Genomic DNA, 20,696 nt, shown 5'->3' on the forward strand with positions numbered 1-20,696 from the left:
GGCAGATTCCTTTAACGGAAGCTGCAAAAGAAAAGACGGCATTCTCCACCCCCGAGGGGTCCTTTCAGTATAAGCGGATGCCGTTTGGTTTGCATGGGGCTCCTGCATCATTCCAAAGGATGATGGACAAGACGTTGAGACCACATCGCCAATATGCAGCTGCCTATTTGGACGATGTCGTCATCCACAGTCCAGACTGGGAATCTCATTTGTTCCACTTGCAAGCGGTCGTAGATTCGCTGCGGGAAGCAGGTCTTACCGCCAACCCCAGAAAGTGTGCCATAGGCTTAGAGGAGGCCAGATATCTTGGCTACATCATTGGTCGAGGTCTCATTAGGCCTCAGATCAATAAAATTGAGGCAATTCAAAAGTGGCCCCAACCTGTAAATAAAAAGCAAGTCCGGGCATTTCTTGGGATCACAGGATACTACAGGCGGTTTATCCCCAATTTTGCCACCATTGCAGCCCCACTGACAGACCTGACGAAAGGTAGGGGGTCGGTCATGATTAAGTGGAATCCCGAGGCGGAGACCGCATTTCAAAGGCTGAAACAAGCTCTCTGTGCCCAACCTGTGCTTGTGACTCCAGATTTCACAACAGAGTTTGTGGTACAGACTGATGCCTCTGATGTGGGACTAGGTGCGGTACTGTCCCAAATCAGAGAAGGGGAGGATCACCCTGTGGTCTACCTAAGTAGAAAACTCAACAAACATGAGAGAAACTATGCCATTGTGGAGAAGGAATGTTTGGCCATCAAATGGGCCTTGGAGGCCCTGAAATATTACCTGTTAGGAAGACCGTTCAAGTTGGTTACTGATCATGCCCCGCTCAAATGGATGTGTGATAATAAGGAGAAAAACAGTCGAGTGACAAGGTGGTTTCTCGCGCTACAAGTGTTCAAATTCACAGTGGAACACAGAGCGGGGAAACTGCAAAGTAATGTAGATGCCCTTTCCCGGGTCCATTGCCTGGTTGGGACAGTTGCTCAGCCGCAGGGGCTTGAGCAGAGGGGGGGGATATGTGACAGTATGAACGGCAAAGTGATGGATGGACGATATGTGTCACCTCGCATGAGGTCATATTGTGAGGTGTAAGGTGGAGTCCACTCCGGGTTTTCGGGGCCACAATGGCAGAGGTGGTTCCGGACCAGAGTTTGGGCTCCACTGAGGTCCACCAACAGGTGATATAAAAAGGGCAGGGCTGGAGCAAGGAGTCGCTCGTGGCCTGGGACTCAGAGAGGTATTCTGAGAGAGCTGTGTGTATGGACTATACCTACAAGAAAAGGTTTGCTGTTATTTTGTTTTGGTGACAGGGAGAAGCCCTTCACCTCTGAGAGAGGAATCATCTGCTGTTTAGTTAGTGCCTGGATGGCGAGGGTTTATTTTGATGTTTTGTTTATTTTGATATTTCTTGCAAACCTTTTTAATAAAACTGACATCCAGTCAGATTTTGACGAAAGCCTGCTGTGCGGTCTACCTTTGTCCCAGGGAAGGAGATCCCCCACCTGAGCTAACCCCCACAATATACACACACACACACACACACACACACACACATATATATATGTATGTATGTGTGTGTGTGTGTGTGTGTGTGTGTGTGTATATATACATATATATATATATATAATGTGATTTTGCACATCCCTGCTGTCCCATAGCAGTATTTCTGCTATAGGGTGGCTGGAAAGCGGTTAAATAGCATTTTGGGTTTGTGGTGCTCAGATGCAGTGCAGTTCCACTTTAAGGGGAAAAGGCATACGTATAATTCCAGCCAAAAAGTCAGTTTTGAGTGGACTGACCCTTTAATAGCTTGTTCTGCCATACTTGCACAGGTTCTTGAAGGATGTAAATACTGGCTCGTCATCTTGTGGGAACTACTGTATACACACATGGATAACTTTGTCTATGTCAGAACATTTGCGCGGGTAGGGCGCACACAAGGCCTGCGTGTGTGTCCTACTCGGGAATGCAAAATCACACACACACACACACACACACACACATATATATAATGTGTGTGTGTATATATAATATATGTGTGTGTGTGTATATGTGTGTGTGTGTGTATATATATATATATGTGATTTTGCACACCCCTGCTGTCCCATAGCAGTATTTCTGCTATAGGGTGGCTGGAAAGCGGTTAAATAGCATTTTGGGTTTGTGGTGCTCAGATGCAGTGTAGTTCCACTTTAAGGGGAAAAGGCATACGTATAATTCCAGCCAAAAAGTCCGTTTTGAGTGGACTGACCCTTTAATAGCTTGTTCTGCCATACTTGCACAGGTTCTTGAAGGATGTAAATACTGGCTCGTCATCTCGTGGGAACTACTGTATACACACATGGATAACTTTGTCTATGTCAGAACATTCTTTTGTCAGCTGTAGATAACTCTAGACAGCTGCAGGCAGATAATGTGACAAAAAAAACCAAACTTCCACCTTTCCCATTAAACACAATACATACAAATGGCTGTAGAAACCTAACAGAGAAAAACACAGTTTGCAGAAAAAAAGTTGTAGAAAAATGGAGCTCCCCTTTAAGCCCCGTGTCATAACACAATGCCCTGTTCTCTGCAGTATGACAGCAAAAAGTTGTATTTGTTGTGTTTTTCAGTCACTTAGTGTTTTTCCTCTAACCACGGCTTTTATGAGTGAATTACAGCATACGAAATCAATTGCATGCTGCAAGGACATTCTGATTGGTGTATTATTTTACCTTTCCTTGTACGGACTGGGGGCCAACCTAACCTGCTTTGATGCAGTTGCTAGTCTGCGCACAACAGATGCCCTGCGAGAGCCAATCAGTCCCAAAATATCCCAGAGCCAATGATTAGGTTGCAACGTACAGGGAGCAGTGAGAGCTGGTTAGGGTTACACACAGTGCTCGGGGATTCTGGCTGGCAGTCACACTCTCGGGGTCCTTGTTACGTTTTAACAGGGTTCTCTCGATCCTGCAGGCAAAATGGTCATCAAGGTCTTTGTCGCCACCGTGGCAGGATCCACTGCGGTAAGTCTAAGTTCAGTTTTTATATTTTTTTGTCAATTTTTTTATTATACCAAAACTTTCAAAAGATTGCAGAAAACTACTGTATGTACATCACAGCAAAATCAGAAACTTTTTAAGGTCACTCTACTGCTGAGATGGTGGATTGAACCTCATGGTAAGTTTATGGCAACTGCTGAACCAGCTATAATGTATCTTCCAGACGACATTTACTTTTTATCAGCTGCTTATTCAATGCTTAGTTGTCATTTTTTTTAAATTTGTATTTCTGCCATCTGACATTCTATGGGAATTTCTGATTTCTGAACTCGGCAAATAATTTTGTTCTCATTACGTATACAGTATATGTGTACAGGGGCGGACTGACCATTTGGAAACTCGGGCACTGCCCGAGGGCCCGGGGTCAGTAGGGGGCCCCATGAGATGCACCTGGTACCTTTTTCATAGGCTTTTTTGAGTTTGGGCAAGGACACAGGGGCCCCATGATCCCCTATTGCCCGGGGGCCCCATGAGTTGTCAGTCCGCCCCTGTATGTGTATAATGGACAAGATAGGAGAATCTTCCAGATTGTTGGTTCACTTTTGATGACATTTGTTGGACAATTAATGCCGGGAATGTTCCTGGAGCGCGCTGTCAAATGTGCTGCGAATCTGGTTGAAACCAGACTGATGAATATGGGAATATACTTTTGTAGCACACCCCCTAAAGAGCCGCTGGTGAAACTGATGGTTTACCCCCAGTTAGAGCACACACAGCCAGGCACGTGCCATTTTCTGCACTTTCACTGGTTGAATGGAACAGTCTAGGGATGTCTTTTGGAATGATGAACTCGGATGAGGTGAAGGGAGCATGGGATACCCCAAGAACAAAAATGGTGAACCATAGACTTTAAAGGGCTCCTTCTCTATTTTGCTTAGCTGTAAAAATATCCCACAGAATCTCTAATGCTGACAGGTGACTAGGACTTTTACCAAAGGACCAAAAGCTACGCACAATCACTAACTTCCAGCTCCAGGGTCATCTACTCACATGGTCACGGGATTATTGCTTGCCTCCTTCCCAAAGGACTTTTCCCAAAGGACCAAAAGCTACACACAATCATTAACTTCCAGCTCCAGGGTCATCTACTCACATGGTCACAGGATCATTGCTTGCCTCCTTCCTATCCACCAGGCTCTTCTTAGTGAGGGAAATACAGAGTCACACCACCATAGGACATCTGGACACTTTTCTCCCGACTTCCTACTGGTACTCTCCAGTGAGCTTCTCCAGACTCAAACCTACTCCAAGACAAGGCTTTGTGAACAGGTGCCCCAGCTAAAGCCTCAGCTGGGATCTCAATGTCTTCCAGATGTCATTCCAGTAATCCTGCCCCAGAGGCAGAGCCCCTGCACAGAGGTCTCCTCCAGCCAAACTGGACCCAGGAACTCTCTCTCCCTATGCTCCAGGCTCCTAACTATTTATGGACTCTCCAGCCACCTACTGGGCACACCTCCCCAAGCATTGGCTGGGTCACCATAAATATTCAGGCTGCTCTTCCATTCTTCCTCCCACTGTAACTGTAGAACCTTCTAGAATGCAGAAGGAAGCAACCAGATCAGGAGTCTGTGAAACACTGAGCAGGCTAGAACAATCAATCCCTGCTCCACTGATTACAGAGAAGCTGAAGCAAATTTACCTAGAAACCTACACTAACTGGGAGGGGGCTACACCATATTCAAAACAGTAGAGCTTGGCAACTGGATCCCAGCAAATGGTATCTTGGTCAAGAGGATTCCAGCACTGGATACGTGAGAATACAAACAAGGGATTACACTTATGTAAGGGAAAGGGGTTAGTGTAAGAGGGAGAGTAAGTATTAGTTAGGCTTAAAGGAAGGGTTAGTTGGGGGGTTAAAGGGAGGATTAGTTGGGGGGGGTTAAAGGAAGGGTTAGTTGGGGGGGTTAAAGGAAGGGTTAGTTGGGGGGTTAAAGGGAGGGTTAGTTGGGGGGTTAAAGGGAGGGTTAGTTGGGGGGTTAAAGGGAGGGTTAGTTGGGGGGGTTAAAGGGAGGGTTAGTTGGGGGGGTTAAAGGGAGGGTTAGTTGGGGAGTTAAAGGGAGGATTAGTTGGGGGGTTAAAGGGAGGGTTAGTGCTATGGACACAGAGAGGGTTAGTGTGATGGTTAGTGTTAATATTACAGGGAGGGTGCATTTCGAGGTTACAGGAAATGTTAGGGATACTGGGAATGTAAGTGTGAGGATTACAGGGAAGGTTAACGTGGTATTAAATTCAAAATCCACATATGTGATATTGCATCTTACCAATCATTAGATGTGGTGGCTGCATTAGTTTTCTATTTTTAGGCTTTTTTTCCCATATGTTTTCACCTGGTGATCTGGCCAGTAACAGACCTCCAGTATTAGAGTTCCTCCTCTCTGCATGAAGGAGCACAGGGGACACTTTTAGACAGCAGAATTGTTAGTCCGGGAAGGAGGGGGGGGGGGCTAGTGTGAATTGAACTAGCAGATTTAAATACACTAACAGATGAAAGCCAAACTCCAGCTCACACTTTATAATCAGTTGTAGCAGTTTCCTTTTGGTGTAAAGGTTTTACATAAATAAATAAAAAGTGGTTAAATGGTTTGTCTCATCCCTGCAAACTGATACATCAGGAAGAGAGCTTGTGCTTTTGAAAAACAACAGATGTACTGGCTGGACCACCACATGAAAATAGAAGAACGCCTAAAAAAGAAAACTAATGCGGCCATCACATCTAAGAATTGTTAAGCTGCAATATCATAAATGTTGGATTTTGGGTTTAATACCGCTTTAATTTGGGGCTACCTTAGTGTTAAGTAAGGTAAGGGTTAGATGAAGAGTTAAAGTGTTACTAAACTCCGGACCCTGCATTCACTATATCCGGTCTCCCCAGACCCTGCATTCACTATATCTGGTCTCCCCGGACCCTGCATTCACTATATCTGGTCTCCCCGGACCCTGCATTCACTATATCTGGTCTCCCCGGACCCTGCATTCACTATATCCGCTCTCCCCGGACCCTGCATTCACTATATCTGGTCTCCCCGGACCCTGCATTCACTATATCTGGTCTCCCCGGACCCTGCATTCACTATATCCGGTCTCCCCGGACCCTGCATTCACTATATCTGGTCTCCTCGGACCCTGCATTCACTATATCTGGTCTCCCCGAACCCTGCATTCACTATATCTGGCCTTCCCGTACCCCGCATTCACTATATCTGGTCTCCACGGACCCTGCATTCACTATATCTGGTCTCCCCGGACCCCGCATTCACTATATCTGGTCTCCCCAGACCCCGCATTCACTATATCCGGTCTCCCCGGTCTCCCCGGTCCCTGTATTCACTAGATCTGGTCTCCCAGGACCCTGCATTCACTATATCTGGTCCCCCCGGACCCTGCATTCACTATATCCGCTCTCCCCGGACCCTGCATTCACTATATCTGGTCTCCCCGGACCCCGCATTCACTAGATCTGGTCTCCCCGGACCCTGCATTCACTATATCTGGTCTCCCTGGACCCTGCATTCACTATATCTGTTCTCCCAGGACCCTGCATTCACTATATCTGGTCTCCCTGGACCCTGCATTCACTATATCTGTTCTCCCAGGACCCTGCATTCACTATATCTGGTCTCACACAGTACACAGAACATGGAAATGCAATTATTTTAGTAAATATAAGCTGCTAAATACCTTTTCTCAACAGCAGTTAGAGCAGTCTTGTGACTTCTATCAGTGTCCAGCAGAGCACTGGTTAAAGCTTGTAGGAGGAGTTTTATTTTTGTTATAGGAGGATGAAGAACCCCTGACCTCTGTCTGGACCAGGGGCGGACTGACCATTTGGAAACTCGGGCACTGCCCGAGGGCCCGGGATCAGTAGGGGGCCCCACGGGATGCCTTGGTACCTTTTTCATAGGCTTTTTTGAGTTTGGGCAAGGACACAGGGGCCCCATGATCCCCTATTTCCCGGTTGCCCCATGAGTTGTCAGTCCGCCCCTGGTCTGGACAGTGCTGATTGGCCCTGTGCTGATCGCATGCACTCTCCCAAGAAGAAAAAAAAACCCCTCTAGCAATACACAATAAACTGATCATGTGTATGTGGCTGCGGGTTCAGTCAGTCTTATCAAGAGATAAGCCATGGACATTTGAACAAGAGGAGGAACAGAAAAGACATAATTAAACAGCCTTTTTACACAATGCAGAGGATTAACCCCTTAGGTCCCACAGTGAGTATAACAAGCATGCTTTACTGCATATACAGACCAGGGGCGGACTGACAACTCATGGGGCCCCCGGGCAATAGGGGATCATGGGGTCCCTGTGTCCTTGCCCAAACTCAAGAAAGCCTATGAAAAAGGTACCAGGAGCATCTCATGGGGCCCCCTACTGACCCCGGGCCCTCGAGCAGTGCCCAAGTTTCCAAATGGTCAGTCCGCCCCTGATACAGACTGATTTTACTGTTTAAAAGAGAAGTATGGGATTGTTTTTTTTTAAATCGTACTCACCTAGGTGGATACAGCATCGCTCTGATGGCTCTAAGAGTGAGAATTGAGTGATCAGACACAGCTGATTGGTCAGTTCTCCCTGGCACTCTGAGCAGAGAGTGGTGACTGTCAGTTTTTGGCACTCTGCCCCCCCCCCAATGCTCCCTGGAGTGCTGGGCTGTGGTGGGGGCAGTAGCTGCTGGCTCAGGCTCTCAGCAAGCCAAGAAGTTGAGCCAGGTGCTGGTCCAGAATCCTGGGTGGATCCTAACCATTTGCTCGTGATCTATCCTCAGCCTTGACCGGCTCTGTGACGTCAGCTGACAGTGGGCTTTAGGCTGCTGACGGCTGAGAATGGCTCTACTGTGATTCACAGGAGAAATACAGCCAAACAAGATTCACCTGCAGTGAATGCTTGGTAAATTTACTGTTTATAAATATATCCCCCTGTGTCACGGGAAAAGGAAATGATGAAAAATGGGGTCATAGTGGGGTCTAAGTGGAGTCACAGATAATAAAAATTTATAATAAATTCTAACTCTTCCATGTGTAGCTCTTCCCACTGGAGAGCCGCTGAATTTTGGGTCCCCCTATTTTCCTGCACAGCCAGGCAGTGCGCATTTTCCACTCTTGCATCCATAGTCAGTAAACAGTCCATGAGCTTGGTTTTGTTGTTTTGTTAGGGGTTAAACAACTTAGATTGGGTCTAGGGGTATATGGGATGCCCAATGGAACTGAAATAACTTGGAGGACAAACTTCTTATGTAAAAAAAGCAGATCAGCGCACAGTCTTTTCTAGGAGCACTCAGTCCCCTTTAAATTAATTTTCTTCAGACCCCAAATGAAAATCTCCTTATCCACCTGGCTGCCGTGAAGAGTATCCAAGACACATAAGTATAAAGTCTCAGGTAGAACTAGCTGGGTGTTGCACCTAACCTCCCTCTCTCTTGTAGGCCTAGGGGGTGTAGAGGTACTCACACTGTCCTATTCCTGTAGCTTTAAAAGTTGAAACTGCTTTCAGGCCTTACGCTGAACTGGCTTCTTTCCTTGCTGACAGGCTGTCCTTCCCTGACATACTGTAGAACAGTGGAGGCCCCTCTTTCCAGTTCCCAGCCTGCAGGTAGACCCCTTCCCCCTCCTCAGGTGCCCCAGCACCAGCAGAACTTCCTCACTCCATCTTCCACCCGCCTCCCCTGCTGGCCAGGCACTCTCATATTTATGGGTTGATGTGCCACACTGCCAGGCCTCCTGCCTGGGATTGGTCATATTCCCATAAATGTGCAGATCAGACCCTCCACACCTCCGCCCACTGGCTTCTAGAAACTTCTCTAAGTCTCTAGAGCAGGAGGAGGTACCAGATGATTGACCTGTAGAGCCCTCCAGCTCTAACTTGAAGTAACCTTGCTGGCTCACACCCAGGCTTCTAGCAAGCTTCTAACTATACACAAAAAAAAGAAACTGCTCTAGGGGGCATTACCCTTGTATTTAAAACTTAAATAGTGCATTGGAGATTTAAGACCCTGTATTGTAAAAACTGAATATGAGTTTAACACTCTTTTATCATTTTTATATTATATTATTATTGTTATTATTAATATTATTATCATCATCAACTGTGTATACAGTATCATAATAATCCATAGGACATTACAGAGAAAACTGGCCGATCCTCAGCCCTCAAAATGGGTGTGCCATCTAAGATTCTTATTACTGATTATACAAAAGCAGTCACGTTCATTTAATAGTGAAAAATATGGTTTTGTATCCTATAACTAATGCTTTGCGTGGCCCTAAGTGACCCAACATTACTCACATCCCAAGGCCCAGTGTCATATTTGTAGAGGATTCATCCCTTCAGGCTAAAGATTTTGGAGTAGCTCAATCATGCTAGTGGTTATTCTGTAGGAGTAGCAACTGATCACCAGGAAGATGGAACAGATTGTTCTTTATGGAATAAGTTACACAACTCACATTCAGTAGTAGCATATAGTAATAATCAAATGCATATGATTGGGCGATCATGTGAGATTAAGGTCCCGTGCAGGGGCGGACTGACAACTCATGGGGCCCCCGGCAATAGGGGATCATGGGGCCCCTGTGTCCTTGCCCACACTCAAAAAAGCCTACAAAAAAGGTACCAGGGGCATTTCATGGGGCCCCCTACTGACCCCGGGCCCTCGGGCAATGCCCGAGTGCTCGAATGGTCAGTCCAACCCTGGTCCCATGCATATTGGGGCGTTTAGGCTAGGTTCACATCTATGCAGGCTGTGGTTGATGTATTTTGCTGTGTTTTTGATGCTCTTTTAATGGTTTTTTATCTAATAGGAAAGTATGACATTTCTGCTCATGTAGTGTGCCTTTGATCAGGGGCGGACTGACCATTCGAGCACTCTGGCACTGCCCGAGGGCCCGGGGTCAGTAGGGGGCCCCGTGAAATGCCCCTCAGACAAGCTTTATAAATTCTTGATGTTGAACAGATGTAGAGAAGACAGCAAATAAACAGGTACAACGTATGTAAGAGGATTTGATTTATCTCTGTGTATCACCTGAGGCCAGTCACTTCACTGGGTATATGTAAGGGTTTACAACCACTTTAAAAACTAAGTTGCTATAGCTAGCCATACTAGGGTTGCTGCCTCATCCTTTTAAACCCGAACACATATTGATTACACAGTTTCTGAGGCTAACTGAATGCAGATAAGTCACTAGGTGAGTTTAACTACCACCCTAATCAGCCACAGAACCTGTGTAATTAATCTGTGTTCAGTTATAAAGGGATGAGGTTTCATCCCTAAGCCCAGGGGTGGACTGACAACTCATGGGGCCCCCGGGCAATGGGGGATCATGGGGCCACTGTGTCATCACCCACACCCAAAAAAGCCTATGAAAAAGCCAATGAAAGGTACCAGGGGCATCTCATGGGGCCCCCTACTGACCCCGGGCCCTCGGTCGGTGCCCGAGTGCTCGAATGGTCAGTCCACCCCTGCCTAAGCCATACATAATTACATTTCCCTGTGTAGACTCTTCCATCCATGCTAAACAGTGTGGATGAAGGAATCTCCCTTGGCTTAGGCACCCGCAGCTGTCAGAATACTCAAACAGTGGGTGCAACTGATTTGATGCTGTCACTGTTTGGTCAACAGTTTTCCACCTGGCTCCTTCAACAGAGATCGACTGAAAAATGGACTTTTGCCAAGCCAGGTGATGCCAATTGGAGCACCCACAGCTTGAATATAGGCAGATTCTGCAGAAATCATTCTCATCTGAGCCATGCATAGCAGGCATAAGGCTTCAATTAAATCAAACGTCCCACAGTTAATGTGACAGACCAACATTGGCCTGAGATATTTTCCCTCAATACTGGACTCCAGGAAAACCGACAACTACAAGGTTGTAATACATACTGTATATGATAAAATTCCTAGTAATTAAATGATTTGTAAATTTGCTTAGTCTTGTGATCTAGGCACCCCTGACAGATAGTACAGACAGGTTGGTGACCTGATTACATTTTAGCACCACAGCTTAGTCACCAATCCATCTCCAGCATGCTGGTTGGATAATGTAGGAACATCACTTTGTGTCTTAATAAAGGGGAGGGGGGCTTGTATGCCAAGAAACACTGCATGTCTTTAATGTTCCTCCAGTGAACATTTTGGTGTGCTTGTGACATATTATCTGTTTCTGTTGGAGATGGTTCCATGTTTTTGTCACTTCAGCACCTATTTTACTACCCAAGTCAGAATACCAAATAGACTGCATCTGGAACAAATTATTTATTCTCACTTCCATTTTTCTATTGTGTTCTGTTATCCACGGCACAAAAATCTTAGGTGCTGTCTAAGGCTAGCTGTGTGGTTAGACAGGGCGCCCCTCCTCCCTCCACAGCCATCCGACAAAGGCATGGCTGCTCTGATAGATGCCACTTTTCTCCATTCCCAGGCATTTGCCTGCTTGCCTAGAGCAGGGGTCTCCAAACTTTCTAAACAAAGAGCCACTTTATTGTCCTGCAGACTTTAGATGGGCCAGACTGTAGCCAGCGGCAGTGGAACGTTTCCTGGCATCAGTGATAGTAAACATTGCCGCATTTGGTATAAGGGAGAGGAATAGTGCCCCATCATTGGTATCATTGGGACGAAGAGTGCCCCATCATTGGTGTCAGTGGGAGGAATAATGCCCCATCATTGGTATCATTGGGACGAAGAGTGCCCCATCATTGGTGTCAGTGGGAGTACTAGTGCACCATAATTGGTGACAGTGGAAAAACTAGTTCTCCATAATTGGTATCATTGAGAGGACTAGTGCCTCATCTTTGGTGTCAGTGGGAGGAATAGTGCCCCATCATTGGTGTCAGTGGGAGGAATAGTGCCCCATCATTGGTGTCAGTGGGAGGAATAGTGCCCCATCATTGGTGTCAGTGGGAGGAATAGTGCCCCATCATTGGTGTCAGTAGGACGAATAGTGCCCCATCATTGGTATCAGTGGGAGGAATAGTGCCCCATCATTGGTATCATTGAGAGGACTAGTGCCCCATCATTGGTGTCAGTGGGAGGAATAGTGCCCCATCATTGGTGTCATTGTGAGGACTAGTGCCCCATCATTGGTGTCAGTGGGAGGAATAGTGCCCCATCATTGGTGTCAGTGGGAGGAATAGTGCCCCATCATTGGTATCAGTGGTTGGACTAGTTCCCCATAATTGGTGACAGTAGAAGGACTAGTGCCCCATCATTGGTATCATTGAGAGGAATAGTGCCCCATCATTGGTATCATTGAGAGGAATAGTGCCCCATCATTAGTGTCAGTGGGAGGAATAGTGCCCCATCATTGGTGTCAGTGGGAGGAATAGTGCCCCATCATTTGTATCAGCGGTTGGACTAGTTCCCCATAATTGGTGACAGTGGAAGGAATAGTGCCCCATCATTGGTATCATTGAGAGGACTAGTGCCCCATCATTGGTATCATTGAGAGGACTAGTGCCCCATCATTGGTGTCAGTGGGAGGAATAGTACCCCATCAGTACCCCATCATTGGTGTCAGTGGGAGGAATAGTACCCCATCATTGGTGTCAGTGGGAGGAATAGTGCCCCATCATTGGAATCAGTGGTAGGAATGATGTGCTGTCGATTAAAGCAGCAATCCTTGCTAACAGCATTGTCGGACGGCTATGAAGGGAGGAGGGGTGCCCTGCGTGACAGCTAGCCTTAGACAGCACCTAGGAAGATGGGACAAAGTTCTGCATGGACTTGTCCCCTGAAGAACAGAACACAATAATAAGAGACTTCATTTTTAAAGAGAAATTTGCCCCAAGGCAAATTTGTTTCAACCTATGCAGTGATATCACTTGCCAGGAAACCATTATGCAGTCCAGTAGATATAGAAAGGCAGCTTCCATATAAGGCTTCTCACACAGCTATTTTGCCCTGAAACAAAAATTGTCTTTAGACCTTCAATGCACATTTCATGGCAACTTGTTCAGTCTGTTCCGGTGCCACTTATTTACACACACAAGCATATAATTACAATAGCTGCCAATGCACCCATCTTACAGGGCATTTAACATTTAATGTGTTGCACCGTGTATATTTTTTTTCCCATAGAGGTGAACGGGCTGCCTTAACGCAACGCATTCATGACTGCTCACATCTGAGACGCCTTAATGTGGGACTTCATTCTCTCAGTCAACAATGACTATTTTTAATTGTTATGCTGCTAGCCTTAGTAAATAGATTGGAAAGTATGTTATCATTTTTTTCTTTACATTTCTTCAGTTACTTTCTGGTTTTCTGGCCTAGGCAAATGATGTCATACATCCCAGGAGTCTTCAGGAGGGGAGGAGGGGCTTTCTCAGCTAAGCACACCTTCCTGCCTGCATGCTTGAGCTAAGGGCAGATGGACTGCAGGAATAAATGCTGCATGAATTATCTGCCTTTATTCAAGATGGCCATGGCCACAAATGCAAGGGGGTGTTTTTTAAAATGATTTCTCAACAATGTAAAGCATGGAGACATGGATGGATGGGGGCGTTTGCTTTGAATATTGAAAATGAATCAAATGGTGTTTTTGGTTTGTGGCGGTCAGTTGCAATGTAGTTTTGCTTTAAAGTGATAGTAAAGTCAACCACCTTTTTTTTTTAATTGGTCCTCTGCAATGTTTTGCCATAATATGCCATAGTTATGGCAGACGTACAATGGAGCTCTCTAGTGCTGTGCTGTCACTGCTGCTGCTCCCATCCTCACTTGGACTTCCTCCCAGGTTCAAGCTCTCCAGCCGTTTGATTTACCGGGCCATGGCGACATCATCATGACATGGTGCTCTTGACTAAAAGCACACTCACTGTGAAAATCCCCTAAACCAGTGGTCAATAAATGGCGGACCGCGGTCCGGAACCGGATCGAGGTACAGTCCCGTCTGGACCGCAGCCACGCCACCACCAATGCCACCGCCAGGTGCCCTTCCTCGGGCCCCCCACCCAGCCACCGCGAGGACCACATCAGCGGCCGGGCGGGAGCCCTGGGAGAGGACACCCAGCAGCGGTCTGGATAGGACCGCCCCTCGGTCACCGGGGTGTGAAGAGCTACAGATCGGGACCAAGGAGCAGTAGCCGGCAACCACCCAGCCAGTCAACATGCAAAGACCTCCGTTCTCTGCAGCTTGAGACAGAAAGCGGGAGCCCCCCACACCAGCAAGCCAGGCAATCGCCCAACTGCCAACACAACAACCTAGGCAGCTCCTGCACCCCACTTCCCGCTTACCATGAGGAAGACACTGGTGGCTGGCCAGAAGCCCAGGAGAGGACACCCCAGAAAGATTCGCATCTCTGCCTTGCCTAAATACCAGGGGAAGGCTTGCATTAAAAGGGGCTCTGTGTTGTGTTAAAGGGTGTTGTGTTGTTAGGGGCGCTGTGTTGTGTTAGGGGCACTGTGTGTTTTAGGGGCGCTGTGTTGTGTTAGGGGTGCTGTGTTATGTTAGGGGCCCTGTGTTGTGTTAGGGGCATTGTGCTGTGTTAGGGGCACTGTGTTTGGGGTGCTGTGTGTTTTAGGGCTGCTGTGTTATGTTAGGGGTGCTGTGTGTTATGTTAGGGGTGCTGTGTTATGTTAGGGGTGCTGTGTGTTATGTTAGGGGTGCTGTGTTATGTTAGAGGTGCTGTGTTATGTTAGAGGTGCTGTGTGTTTTAGGGGTGCTGTGTTATGTTAGGGGTGCTGTGTTATGTTAGGGGTGCTGTGTTATGTTAGAGGTGCTGTGTGTTTTAGGGGTGCTGTGTTATGTTAGGGGTGCTGTGTTAGGGGCGCTGTGTTGTGTTAGGTGTTCTGTGTGTTTTAGGGGTGCTGTGTTGTGTTAGGGGTGCTGTGTTAGGGGCGCTGTGTTGTGTTAGGTGTTCTGTGTGTTTTAGTGGTGCTGTGTTGTGTTAGGGGTGCTGTGTTATTTTAGGGGTCCTGTGTTGTGTTAGGGGCATTGTGCTGTGTTAGGGGTCCTGTGTTGTGTTAGGGCATTGTGCTGTGTTAGGGACACTGTGTTGTTTGGGGTGCTGTGTTATGTTAGGGGTGCTGTGTGTTTTAGGGATGCTGTGTTATGTTAGGGGTGCTGTGTTAGGGGCGCTGTGTTGTGTTAGGTGTTCTGTGTGTTTTAGGGGTGCTGTGTTGTGTTAGGGGTGCTGTGTTATGTTAGGGGCCCTGTGTTGTGTTAGGGGCATTGTGCTGTGTTAGGGACGCTGTGTTGTTTGGGGTTCTGTGTGTTTTAGGGGTTCTGTGGTATGTTAGAAGCCGCTGTGTTGTGTTAAAGGGCACTGTGTTGTCAGGGGTGCTGTGTGTTTTAGGGGCACTGTGTTGTATTAAGGGGCGCTGTTTGGTGTTTAGGGGTGCTGTGTTGCATTAGGACATGCTGTGTTTTGTTAAGGCGCGCTGTGATGTAAAGGGGGGCAGTGATGTGAAGGGAAATGATGACACTGTGGGACTTCTTTAAAGAGGGGACTGTGATCTATAGGGGACTACAGTGTAAAAGGTACGCTAAAGATCATAATGTACCTGGGAACTGATGTATTATATCGCTATTGAGTTTCGGACCTCTGCTGGAAGGAAATTTTGCTGACCGGACCTCCGTAAATTTTAATTCAAGACCCCTGCCCTAAATAGAGCACATTTAGGAGACACTGACTGTACCTACATGTAAGACTTACTATATGCTTAGCTCTAGGTACAAATTCTATATATACAATTTTGCTACCACTGTAAATATTTCTCTGTTTTAAAAGTCTGCTTTAACCGTCTCCCGCCCCCCATATAAGATAATGATGGACAAGCGGTTGTTCTCTCATTCTGGGAGGACGTCATATGACATCCTCCCCCTCTAACCGCACGTGCGCTCCCCCGGGTGCGAGCAGCGTGGCGATCAGTGGTGTGCTGTGTCTCTGGGACACAGTGGATCACCAATCAGCGGAAAGAGCCAATGACTTTGGCTCTATCATGTGATCAGCTGTATCCAATCACAGCTGATCATATATAAATAAGGAAATGCTGGTTATTGGCATTCCTCTCCTCACGAGCTGTCACGCTGACAGCTCGAGAGGAGAGGAGAGCCAGTAATTGGCATTACTCAGAGGGGACATCTACACTGATCATCAGGGCACTGATGATCAGTGCCCTGATGATCAGTGTAGCCCCATCAGTGCCACCTGTCAGTGCTCATCAATTCCACCTGTCAGTGCCCATCAATGCCACCTGTCAGTGCCCATCAATGCCACCTGTCAGTGCCACATCAATGCCACATATCAGTGCCTACCAGTGCACATCATTGCCACATATCAGTGCCCATCTGAGTTGCCTTTCAGTGCCAACTATCAGTGCCAGTCAGTGCCACCTATCAATGCCCGTCAGTGCCACCTAACAGTTCCAGTCAGTGCCACCTAACAGTGTCAGTCAGTGCTGCCTATCAGTACCGCCTATCAGTGCCTCGTATCAGTGCCATATGAGTACTGTCTTTCAGTGCCCATCAGTGATGTATGTTAATGTCCACCAGTGATGCCTGTCAATGCCCATCAGTGCCACCTACCAGTGCCTCCTCATCTGTGCCCATCAGTGCAGCCTATCAGTGCTCATCACTGCAGCCTCATTAGCACACATCAGTGAAGGAGAAACATAATTCATTTACAACATTTTATAACAGAAACTAAGAAAAAAACAATTTTTTTCAAAAATTTCAGTTGTTTTTAGTTTCTTTAGCAAAAAATAAAACACCCAGTGGTGATTAAATATCACCAAAATAAAGCTCTATCTGTCTCAAAAAAATGATAAAAATGTCATATGGGTACAGTGCTGCATGACAGCGCAATTGTCATTCAAAGTGCAACAGCGCTGAAAGCTGAAAATTGGCCTGGGCAGGAAGGGGGTGAAAGTGCCCGGTAGGCAAGTGGCTAAAGAGAAAATAAAGGAAGTGCATGGGGGTGCCGTATTCCAAAGGCACATTGTTCAGAGAGCAAATAATTTCCTTCATTTGTATGACATCACAGATAAAAAAGAAACACCAAAGCTTTATAGAAAAAAATACAAAATTCTTGCTTGTAGTTGGGGTAACTCTCTATAGGTGGCCATATATTTTATTACATGGTACATACGTTGTAACTCTTCTTTTGCACGGAAAAATGGAGGAAGTGATATCTTTGGATTTCAAATTGAATATTGTATTCTTTATGTTTCCTATTAGATTAGGTTGAAATATTAAATTGCTGGTTGCCCTAGACAGAGATCAGAATTATTTGCTGTATGTCTAGTAGTTGTCTGGAAGTTTCTGAGCATTCCTTGGCTATCTCTATTAGAAGAACTGTCTTTGAGTAGTTGCTGCATACTAGGCTTGAATTCATCAGAGATCAGCTGTCAAGCGGGGATATATAAGGAAACAGCGTCCCTTCCCCCCATGCTCCTAGTCCCGTCATGGATCCCTGCTCGGTCTTCCCTCAGACCACCTATCAAATATCTACTTCCAGGGTCTTTATAGTAATGATGCTTACCAATAGCCATGTCCCTTCATACGGGACAAATTCACTGGGAACAGCAAAATGGAACTGATTGCAGAGATTCACATTAAGGCTCAGTTCACACTATGAACTGCATATAAATCGTGCAGGAACCGCACCATATTCCTGTATTCCTGTGCAATTCATTGCGGTGTGATTTTAGCCCACTCATTTTGAATGGGCTCAAATTGCACTGCATTGCACCAAAAGTTGTTCATGCACCAATTTTGGAACTGCACTGTAATCGAATCGTTTTGTCGTCTTGTACCATGTGATCCGATACAGGAAAACAACCCGAGCAGGGGCGGACTGACCATTTGGAAACTCGGGCACTGCCCGAGGACCCGGGGTCAGTAGGGGGCCCCATGAGATGCCCCTAGTACCTTTTTCATAGGCTTTTTTGAGTTTGGGCAAGGACACAGGAACCCCATGATCCCCTATTGCCCGAGGGCCCCATGAGTTGTCAGTCCGCCCCTGAACCAGAGTTTGTTACCTGCAAATGGGGTGTCACTAAGATTGTACTGATACCTGCTGCAGATGGGTAGGGCAGTGCAATTTGAATGCGGTGTGGGAAATGCACATGGATCGCGGGTTTCCCGCACCACATTCTAGTGGGAACCTAGGAGCAAAATCTTGGTGCACGTGTGTTCAGATACATAGGGGAGACCACAAACAACTACCAAGTAGGGATGGAAGAGATTGAAAATTTTTCATGTAATTTCAGCAAAACACAGGAGATTTTGGCAAAATGCATTGGAGTCAAAGGGAAAAGCAGAATTAAAGAAGTATGGCCTAAAATGTTTTGGTCATACTTTTCTTGGGGGGCGATGGAGTGTACTTACTATTGTCTGCTGTCAGATCCCAAAAATATTGTCAAGATCCGCCCAGCTGCCTGACTGAAAGCATGAGGCTGTTCATAACACTGCCCCAAACTACATCACCGATCTGATATCCAAATACCACCCAAAACGTTCTCTCCGCTCATCACAAGACCCTCTACTCTCTAGTTCCCTGGTCTCCTCCTCCCATGCCTGTCTCCAGGACTTCTCCAGGGCTTCCCCCATCCTCTGGAACTCCCTACCCCAATCCATCAGACTATCACCTACTCTCCTTACCTTTAGGCGCACCCTGAAAACTCATCTCTTCAGGGAAGCCTACCCCACCCTCAGCTAATTGCCGACCTCCTCCACCCTTCCTACTACTCCATCCCCCACAGCTATTTTCTCCTGTACCACTATCCCCTCCCTCATAGATTGTAAGCTTCAAGTAGCAGGGCCCTCGAACCCCTCGTGTATCGAATTGTATTGTTACTGTACTGTCTCGTGTATTGTCTTCCATTATAATGTACAGCGCTGAGCAAACTGTTGGCGCTATATAAATACTGTATATTAATAATAATAGTGAGGCTGAGTGCTGAAGCCAGCTGTGGCCTTCCACTCTCAAAACCCAGCATTTCAGTGAGCGTTGGTGGAGCAGAGCAGAGAGCATTCTCTGACAGTCTCTTCTCTGAGCAGACCGAGAACTGAGCGATCATGTGACCGCTCAGTTCTTTTTGCTAGGCTGAAAGCCGATGTGGGATGCTGCAGCACGGTGTTGAGTATGTGTGTTTATTTTTATTATAAACCCTATACATCTCATTTAAAGTGTATCTAAACCCAAGAGCACAAATTTAATATAATGCAGCTTAACAGTCCCTAGGTGTGGTGGCTCCATTTGTTTTATTTTTTTGTAGGCTAATTACATTGCAGGTTCAATGCAAAAATGACCTGATCCTGATAAAAATCCATTGTCTTTACTAAATTTGTAAGTAGGCACTTCGAAAAGGTTCTGTGTGCTAAAAGTCTTCTTCTGCTAAGTTCATGCTCTGAGGTTAATCAGAATAATTATGTTTTTGTGTCAAAGCTATTTTTTAGAATGTAATTAACGAACAAAAGGAAGCAAATAAAGGGGACTTTAAAGGCATCAGTAGCAAAAGAGGACCAATTTTAAAATGTATTAAGGTTTTATATTATTCAATAAAAACACTGTACATACAATTACCGACATTTGGTCCATAACACAATTCCTACAACCACCAAGATGCATATGAATACATAATAATATATGAGAACCCCGACACAGTTCAATTCTTAGTATGAATCTTCCTCAGGGGGTAATAACAAGGTGGCTAGATTGGACCAACATAGGCAACATTCGACAGGGGATTAAAGATCCACACCCTATGGGTACGTTTTAGACTGCTAGATGCAAAGGACACCCTTGACTATCACATTCAGTTGCAAGGCTTTCAAGACCAGGCTGTATAGACATCCTCTACAATATTGGGAGGGATGCCACCAAATTTTTGTAATTGTATGCGCTGTGTTTTTATCGAATCATTTTGTAATAAAACCTTATTCATTTTTAAATTTGTGTCTTTTTCGCTACTGGTTCCTTTAAAATCCGTTTTATTTGTTTCCTTTTGTTTGTTAATTTTTTTTGGGGATGTGGTACCTTCTTTTGACCAGAATGGGCTTTCTTTAAAATATTGACAAAATGTAGCTGTTATGGTGATGGTCTGAAACACCCCTTGGGGGAGCCCAGTCAGGATTCCCAGTGGAGTCTGGAGCCCATTATTATTTATTTCAGGTACTTGTATAGCACCATCAATTTACACAGCACTTTACATTTATATATTCACATCAGTCGCTAACCCTCAAGGAGTGTACAATCTAAGGTCCCTAACTCACATTCATACATACACATACTAGGGCCAATTTAGACAGGAGCCAATTAACCTACCAGCATGTCTTTGGAGAGTGGGAGGAAACCCATGCAGGCACAGGGAGGACATGCAAATTCCTGGCAGGTGGTGCCGTGGTTGGGATTTGAACCAGTGACCTTAGTACTGCCAGTTGGAAGTGCTAACCATTTATCCACTGTGCTGCCCGTATGGACTTGTGCTACCTCAAGCTGGACCCTGTTAGGCATTATTGCTACCTCTTGTGGATTTACTGCCTTTTATGGACGCTTGCTTAAAGTGAAATCTCCCTATGGACTTCGCCATCTGCCTAAGGTATGACTACTTCATGGGGCACTACCTAGGGGCACTAAAGAACAGGAAAGCACTTTGTACAGGAAAGTATGTGGAAGAAGTCTTTGAGAACAGTTTGTTACCTTCAACTAAGTTAGTAAAAGA

At 46.1% G+C, this 20,696-nt stretch overlaps 1 protein-coding gene across 2 annotated transcripts in view; it reads left to right on the top strand.

Moving 5' to 3' along the window:
- The first annotated feature begins 2,853 nt into the window (after positions 1-2,853).
- SH3BGR (SH3 domain binding glutamate rich protein) overlaps positions 2,854-20,696 on the top strand; it is a 96,100-nt gene continuing 78,257 nt past the window's right edge. For both annotated transcript variants that reach the window (XM_089677885.1, XM_089677886.1), the window contains exon 1: positions 2,854-3,010. In XM_089677885.1, coding sequence (XP_089534011.1) covers positions 2,966-3,010 — 45 coding nt within the window. In that variant the 5' untranslated portion in view covers positions 2,854-2,965. The remainder of the gene's footprint in view (positions 3,011-20,696) is intronic.

The sequence above is a fragment of the Staurois parvus genome, unplaced genomic scaffold (genome assembly GCF_062004578.1).
Source record: "Staurois parvus isolate SC_StPar_1 unplaced genomic scaffold, SC_StPar_1.0 ptg000195l, whole genome shotgun sequence".
Classification (NCBI taxonomy): Eukaryota; Metazoa; Chordata; class Amphibia; order Anura; family Ranidae; genus Staurois; species Staurois parvus.